At 34.0% G+C, this 8,336-nt stretch overlaps 1 protein-coding gene across 2 annotated transcripts; it reads right to left on the reverse strand.

Annotated features, from left to right (window-relative positions):
• Window positions 1-338: 338 nt before the first annotated feature.
• Window positions 339-5,970, reverse strand: LOC103503463 (uncharacterized). Of its 2 annotated transcripts, XM_008467654.3 has the most exons (9): window positions 5,521-5,970; window positions 5,059-5,259; window positions 4,841-4,963; window positions 4,661-4,698; window positions 4,453-4,552; window positions 2,241-4,268; window positions 2,055-2,093; window positions 958-1,043; window positions 339-734 (listed from the first exon to the last, which is right to left on the reverse strand). In XM_008467654.3, the coding sequence occupies exons 1-9, from the start codon at window positions 5,587-5,589 to the stop codon at window positions 485-487; spliced, it is 2,934 nt and encodes a 977-aa protein (XP_008465876.2). In that variant the 5' UTR covers window positions 5,590-5,970; the 3' UTR covers window positions 339-484. The 2 variants fall into 2 exon arrangements, with proteins under 2 accessions (XP_008465876.2, XP_008465875.2); XM_008467653.3 differs by having other exon boundaries at window positions 2,055-4,268.
• Between the last annotated feature and the right edge of the window lie 2,366 nt (window positions 5,971-8,336).

Genomic DNA, 8,336 nt, shown 5'->3' on the forward strand with positions numbered 1-8,336 from the left:
GGGAGCTCCTTGTTCAAAATTCCAGTCAAATCCACTTCATTGTTTTTTTTTTTTTTTTTACCATGTGCCAAGATCTGTTGATTACTTAAAACTGTCAGTTTTTGTCTTCTTAAAACTGTCCTGGAATCATGACTTTGATCAACATCTTAATAAAGCCCTTATCTAGAATGGATAAGTGCTGACTATAATTATACCCCTTATCTAATTGTTACCAGTAACTTCCTGAACCCTGCATTTTGCAAGTCAATTGTGAGCTAACTCTGAAAAAAGAAAAAAGAAAAGAATTGGAACATAAATCCCCCATTGGTACTTTAAGAAAAGAAAGAAAAATAAAAAGTGAGGAATAATTTTCTGACAGCACATATCTATACTTTTGTAATTTTCAATGAATTGGTTGTACCATGATATTTGTTTACTCACTCAATATTTTCCTGCTAGAGCCATGAATATTCTCAAATGCCTTGGTCAAGGACCTGATAAAATACTAAATTCTTTTACTATTTTTAAGGTTTCGCACAGTCATTACAAGTTGTTGTCTTTCACCTTCTACTTCTGCAAATTTGAGACTTATTTCTGAATATCTCTCTTCCATTTCTTTCAGCTCTCTTTCCATAGTTTTGTTCCTTTCCTTTAGAGAAGACATTTCGGTTAGGAGGTCAATGTACCAGTCCTCGTTATTTTTAGTAGAAGTTGACGATTTCAGTTCTTTATATGATGACTCGGAGTCCATTTTCCTGCAAATCAGAATTAACAATTATATATTTAAGTAAAGAGCTATTATAAGAACCAAACGAAGCAAGTAAATAATGAAATAGACATGCTCTTGAATGTTCGACTTTTCTGGGAGTATATATTCCTAATGTAAATTGTTATCGGATTTCCTAACATTTAATGCATGGAGATGTTTATTATTGCGACAAAAAAAGTCTTGAAATTTAATTGATTGATTACTTATACCTTCCGCGAAGGGCTTCATGAACATTGTTCTGGTCCACTTCCGCTTCTTTATTACTTGTTATGGTGATAACAGAACGGTTGATGTCCTATATTTCAAAGATATATCCTGTGTTAGCACAGTCTAGAACAGGGATGAAGTGATATAAATTAAACACAAAACAAAGTCTAACAAGGACAACTATAGAAGTCTTATGCAACTCCAATGAATAAACCAATTACAACTAAAATGGTTGTGCATCAAAGTATCGATATGATGGGAATGCTTTAGGAAATAATTAGGGTATTGATACCAGATTTGCAATTTTAGAGAAGTTATGGTAGTTTGTTAGTGGAGAAGGAGAAAGGCAAACAATATTTTGAAAAATGAATTAGGGCTTGAGGGTGGACTCAAGATTAGGAGGGTCCAAGTAATCTGAACACTTAGTTTATCTAGTTTGGTTATCTTTTATATTTTAATGTATTCGTGTTTATAACACCATATTAGTCTAATAAGGGGAAAATGAATTCATTTTTTATTCTTAATATCTTCTTAATTGTTACAAAGACAATGATATAGACCAAGATCTTGATACTCTTTTAAAAAGCTTTATTCATGATGTTCTGGAATTTATGTAGATGGAGACTGGAGTCACCTTGTTGAAGTATCCTGATTGTCTGTAATTACAGATAATGCTTCTCAGTAGAAAAACAATACATTAGATTGCTAAGTTCATGTAGTTTTGTACTTCCCAAAAAGTTTTGTTGCAATTTTTCTCTAGAACAAAGATAATTAGATTGTTAAAAATTAATTCCTAGATGCTTCATTATCTGCCATTTCATACAATGACAGTAGATATTATCTTTCTTTCTTCTACTTCTTCATACAACAGGCGTTGTAACATGAGATTAGTGAAGGTTCAGAAATTCACAGATATGAAGAAAAATAATTTTTCTTTTTTCAATTCCATTTTTAAATATATATTCAATCATAAAATTTTGGTACTCCTACTCTCTGACTCTAAGTAATCAATGGTGGGAGGTACTTCGAAAACATTAAGTTTCAGAATTTTGTATCTTATTTTGCATCTGGAAACTTATATAAAGGGCTCGAGAAGTACCTGAAGCAACTGTGTCACCTCTTCTGAGGTTGAAAGCTCCTGTATGGCATGAGGAAGCATATGAGATCCATTATGAATTGATTCCAAGTTTAGATTTAAAGCTGAAGTTTCTCGAGTTTCAAACTTCATGTTTGGCATGCCAGAAGTTCTTTCCTTGTTTTGTAGTTCACTCTTTAGATCGATTACCTGTTTTCTTAGACTTTCTTTCTCAGATTTTTCTGTCTGTGATTCCTTCTTTAAGTCGTTAATATGTGCTCTAAGGTTTTCCATTTCAGCTAGCAGTTTGTCGATTAATGTATCTTGCTCGTGTTTAGAAGCTTTCATTCTAGTAAGCTCCTCCCGTGCCTTTTCTGCTTCTCTCTTCGAAAAAGCCATCTCTTTTTCTAAAATTTCCCTCCCTTTCCTTCTTTCTTCCAATGCTTGCATTTCAGAAATCGAACATTCAGGTTGTTCGTTCTCTCCCTGCTTTGCAATGTGCTTTTCTAAATGTAGTGTTTCTATATTTGATTTCAGCATTTGGATTTCCTCCTGCTGATAGTCTACATGCTTTTTCACATCTTCAAGTTGTCTGGACTTATTATCTAGCTCCATAGACATGTTATGCATTTCATTCGTTTTTAACTCTAGCTGGAAGGAAAGATCCTGCAGTTTCTCTTCGCTCTTTTCTCTATTTCGCCTTGACTCTTCATTAGATTTCTGGAGCATTTCTTTCAATACTATTTTCTGCAGACGCAATTCATTGATATCTTTGGCTGCTTTAATGATTCTGTTTTCATTATCACTTAACTTGGAAGCCATTTCCATTGAAAACTTTTTACTTCTCTCTCGGATAGTGACGGATTTTATGGCATTTTTCCACCTTGTCTTACTCAATACTTCCTTTGCCTCTATTGCCATTTTTTCCAACTGAACATTGGCATGCTTGATGGCACTGAGTTCATCATGATATTCACGTGTCTGATTTTCCAATTCTCTCTCCAAAAGCTTGATCTGACCTTCTAGCTCATTGATTGAGATCAAAGATTCTGAAAACTCCTCGGTTTGTATTTGGAGCTTTTCCTCTAGCCTTTCCATTTCAGATTCCAGTTCTTTTATAACAGCCAGAGAACCTGAGTATTCATTCTGTTTTCTAAGATATTCTTTCTCATTTCTCTCGAACTTTGCAGAAATGTCTTTCTTTTCTTGCTTGAGAATTTCATTGTCTAACATGAGTTGTTCTAAATGCATCTCTAGCTCTTCTATGTTCTTTAAATGCATTTCTATTTCTCCATTCAAATCTTTGATCTCTCGTTTCAACATGTCCACTTCCTTGGCATTGTCATGTTCTTGAATCGATTCTTTTGAGACTTTTGGCTTCTCGCAATTATCCTCTTTAAAATCATAAACAACTTTCTGCTCCCTATGGCTCTCTGAGGATTCTAAACTTTTTGAAAGATCAGCTATTACCCCATTTTTTAGCTCAACCATTTCTTCAAGATCTCTCACAGCAAGAACTAAATCAGAGTTGGACTCTTGTGTTTTCTGCAGTTGTAGCTGAAGATCAGTTCGTAATTCCTTTTCCTGGTTAAGCTCTTCCCCTATTGCTGCCAGCTGAAGCCTTGCTTCCTTTATCTCAGACTTCAAAGTTTTTGAGTTCTCTGCCTCGTCATTACATTTCTTCAAGAATTTGAGTTGTTTGCACTCTGTTTTGAGTGCATCTCTTTCCTCAGTAAGGCAAATGATTTGTCGTGAAAGATTTTGCCCTTGTATAGTCTCCTTCGTGACCTGTTTACGAAGAGACTGCAACTCCAATTCTGTTACTTCTAGCTTTCTCATGAGCATAATATTCTCATTTTTTACTGTCTCGATCGAATTATTTGATAAGTGGTGTATCTTTTCCCTTGAAGTGTTCTCTTCAACACTATTTGCCGAGTCACCGAAACTTCCATCTGAAACTGAACCCAATGACCATTCTGTATTTGACCGCTTATGTGCATGGCTTTTCACTCTAGCGGTGTCCACTGTTGTCTTCTTAGGCATGGAGTTCTGTCTAAGGGGTGACAAGAGAGTAGGACTTTGAATAGCGTTCTTCATTGATCTGGAATCCTGTTGAGTATTTCTTTCTACATTATTACCAGCCCAGTATGAAGCAAAGTTAACAGAATTAGAGCCGGGGGACACTCCAGAATTGCCAATTTGTTCTCCATCCTCATGTAATGTATTTATGTTGCCATTCTGCAATCCAACCAATATAATTTGGATCAACCTATCCTTAGCGACTATGAGTTGTTTATTGTTAAAGAGCGAAATCTCTCCTCAACCAAATTGGTTTCGAGGATAAGTATTCTTCAATAAAATGTGTTTCGCAGGTGCTGTTTCTAAGTTCAAAATGAATCGGAAAATTGGAATGAGACCTTACTTCTGTGGGATAATTGTTTCCTTCTGTACTAGAGAAGCTAAGCTGGCTATTAAAGCTGTTCTCATGTTGAAGTGTCGGAACTCCATTCTCTTCATAATCTCTGTCATTTGGAAACAAAAATTTCATATAGTGAAGGTAGGCAGAAGATAAAAAAAAAAAAAAAAAAAAAGGAAACACTGCCAATTAAATCTCAGATTCTTATCACCACCTTTGGTCATTGTCCCCCTCCATCTTGTGAATAGTCACCTGTTTAACCAATAGCCATGAATATCAGGAACATTCACACACACACACATATATAAGAAAATAGAAATATTGACATTGCAGTTTTATTAGACTTCAAATTGGTAAGCAGAGCTCAAGTGAATTAGAAGTATAGTGAACCAACATGCAATATGGCGCCAGAGTTTGCAAACTTAAGAGGAAGAGAAACTGTCATGGGTTCAGTTTCTGCTTCAAAATCTGCAAAATCAATTGAAGCTTCCCCAACAAACCCAGATTTTGATGATCCCTGCATACACACACAATGAGAATTTTACAAGTTGCTCCACCAGATGCCTAGTTACAAACTGGAAAATTTTGGAAGTCTGTGTCCCTGTGCCTTACAGTTGCAACAACAAAATGGTAAATTTTCTCATTGATTTTTCCTGTTTTTATTTCCCTAACAAGCTTGACGGTTTCATAAACAGGATTCTCCCAAAAACAAGTTCCATCTTGAATAGCAGCTTTCTCAAGCTTCACTGTTGGCTTTCCCACATCATCTGGCACCAAAGATATCATCAAAGCCGGCTTCTTCAACTTCGGCACCTGAATGAAGATCAACAACATTTCAGAGTAAAATCTCGTTCCTTACCAAATTGAGGTAGAAAAGTTCGAACTTCAAAATTTCTCTAGCATCACCAGCTTGTTATCTCTATAAAATTACTGAAATTTAGTAATTTTATAACTAACTAACATGAAAATAAAAATAAATAAACAAAAAAAAAAAAAAAAGTAAAGGTTTCCGACATTTCTTGGTGAATAGAGAAAAAATGTAGCCAGTTACTAAGGCTTTGAAAATCACATTACCTGTGTTGCCTGGAACTGCAATTTGAATACAGCTTTGATCTTCTGTTTCTTGTTCCATGATTTAAACATTCTTCCAGTTCTGCTTCAGATCTCAAGAAAAAGGAAAGGAATCTAGTTCTTGAGATGAAAACCCACCGGACTTTTATTTAATATAATACAATGTTGTTTAGAACATGAAGTCGGTGTGACTTATTCTGGTGCGAACCGGAATTAATTCTCTCCTCCCTGGTCGCTGCAATATGGGAAAAACCAGGAAGCAGCAATAAAAGCTGGGGGCCTGTAAAAATTAAATTTTGTGGCCAAAGTTACATCAGCATTGATGGAGGCTGAAAGAATGAGGCGAAACAAGTAAGAGAATAGTTATATGGGAAAAAAGACAGCCGGGAAGTTCCTCTCCCATGGCAATCAGACAAGCAGCTGTGCAGTATTGGAAAAAACAACGAAGAAGTGCATTATGATTTACTTTTGGCTGCAAAAGGCAGCGGTGCAATGCTATAGTGTTTTGTTTTTCAAAATGACAAATGTGACCCTCTACTTTAATGATACCTCTCCATCAACTAAAAGAAAACTTTATTTCAACGTTGGGAACAATGGGGGGTTATCATCTTTTGCCAATCCACGTTATTCCAAGGTTGGTAAATTTTATTTTCTCACATTTAAGTGCCCCAATTATTCTTATTGTTCTAAATTTTTTTAATTTTATCTTTTATCTTTTCATAAACATTATAAATTATTAAAAATATTTTAGAGTCTGTATAGTAATTGAGATGAACATTGGTGGAACATGTTAAAGTTTCCATTCTCGTTCTAGGTAATTGTCTTCTTAGTCTCTAAAGTGGTATTTGGAGCATTAAGTTAGTTATTATAGTCTATGAGTTATATTAGTATGTAGATTATAATAGTTTGTATTTAGAGTACGGACCATTTTAGTCTTAGTAAAAAATAGTAAAACATTGTAACAAACAGAAAAATGATTTATAATAGTTAAAAACATCAACTATTATAATTGAAGTCTCAAACATTAAGTGAGATATAGTAGCTCGATCTATAGTGGTGCAAACAAACACTCCTTAATTTTCTTCTCATTCTAACATACTTCTAAATTTGATGTCTTTATAAAAAGGTTGGAACAATGTTGCACTTTTGAAAGATTATACTATGGATGTTAATAAAATAAATTTAAAAAAAAAAGGCAAAGTTGAAGGGTACATTTGTAATTCAGCTTGATTTATATTCTAATTAACGCTTATGTAGCCTTAATTTATATTCTTGCTAACGCTTAAGTAGGCTTTATTGTCTTCATTAAGTTGCAGTTTTGGTGCCTTGTTGACTTCAGCTTGTTTCATATTATTTAATTTTATATGATTTCAATGACAGTTTAGAGTTCGCTTTATAAGGGCCGGGCAGAGTGGTCCTTCACTGTTGAAGTGTGATAACAACCATATTTATATGTCAAGGTATGATTTCAAATGGCATCCTATTCAACTGTTGATTACTGATTTAGATCAACAGCATTCATGTCTCAACCAATTAAATTAAGTTATCATTAGATCGGTTATTTAAATTTAAATTCTTAAGTTCATCTCGTTTTCACAAGTTTTACCTTAAACGGCCTGGTTTGATTAGCTTTATTATGAATTTTCTTTGCTAAGTAATTAATAACCTCTCTGTCTTTTCTCTCTCTAATTAGATGGACACGGTGTGACATACAAGTATCTTTTTTGTTTTCTATTATTGATTCTTTTAGGTTAAGGATCACTTTTTTTTCCTTTTATTTTTTAATTCTATAATGTAGTTGCCTTTTATTCTACTTCTTTGTTTATGTATTTGTTTAAGGTGCATGATTTGATGTGGATCTCCACTATTATTAAAATTAGTACATTTACTTTGTCTAGAAACTATTTTTATGTTATCGTGTTATGCATATGTTCTGGTGAGGGATGTCCAAATAATGTCCAAAGCCCACGAATAGGTCGAAGCCTAAGAATTCGCACATTCTATTAGAGAAAGCCAAACTCTCTTGTTCTAGGTCTGTCAGTCTAGCTCAAGGAGTTTCATCAAAGGAGAAATGATTGAGTTTTGAGCTCGCCATTGGCACCATGCAACTTCGAGGGTCAACATTGTTTTCCATACTGTAAACATACATGTACGTAGCCCTAGGTGCATGGGTGTTAGAGACATAGCCTTATAAATAGTCCAAATCGACAACCTTGAGGTAAGTAATTGAACTCTTTAGGTAGAAACTCTCTTTTTGTGTTTAGCTAAGCTAATATTCATGTACTAATTTACGCATTGAAGTGTACTCAACTCAATAACATACGGTGTGAAAATTTTCACCATGTTAGCTCATCGACAAGTCCGAATGAGAGTTGTACCTAGCTAGGACCCATGTGTGAGTTTTGTGTGTCACATGTTCCATCAAATCTTTCATACTAGTTATACATACATACATACATACATACATACATACATACATATATACATACATATATATATATATATATATATATATATATATATATATACAAACACTCACATTTAGATTTGGGCATTGGGATGAAAATTTGAGTTAAAAGTTAATCCTAAGTCAAGTTTGATTTTATTGTTTGATTACCACAAATATATACGTGAATAGAGTTTAATTGCCAAAGTAAGTTTTAGCTCAATGGTAATTGATATAATCTTTTATTGTAGAGGTGTGAGGTTTGATCTTCTACCTTTACACCTCTACGATTGTTAGAAAAAGATGTTTAATTAGTCACACATCAAGATTTCTGTTTGAATTTTTGAAAAACTAAAACATAACACGTAAAACT

Source organism: Cucumis melo, chromosome 4 (assembly GCF_025177605.1).
Source record: "Cucumis melo cultivar AY chromosome 4, USDA_Cmelo_AY_1.0, whole genome shotgun sequence".
NCBI lineage: Eukaryota > Viridiplantae > Streptophyta > Magnoliopsida > Cucurbitales > Cucurbitaceae > Cucumis > Cucumis melo.

Bases quoted from the DNA above. Each gene is read 5' to 3' on its own strand.
- LOC103503463 (XM_008467653.3), bottom strand. From the start codon at position 5,589: ATGTTTAAATCATGGAACAAGAAACAGAAGATCAAAGCTGTATTCAAA. The intron at 5,260-5,520 runs GTAATGTGATTT...ATCTTCATTCAG, and splicing joins TGCAGTTCCAGGCAACACAG to GTGCCGAAGTTGAAGAAGCC. The intron at 1,044-2,054 runs GTACTTCTCGAG...TTTGAAATATAG, and splicing joins AGGTGACACAGTTGCTTCAG to GACATCAACCGTTCTGTTAT.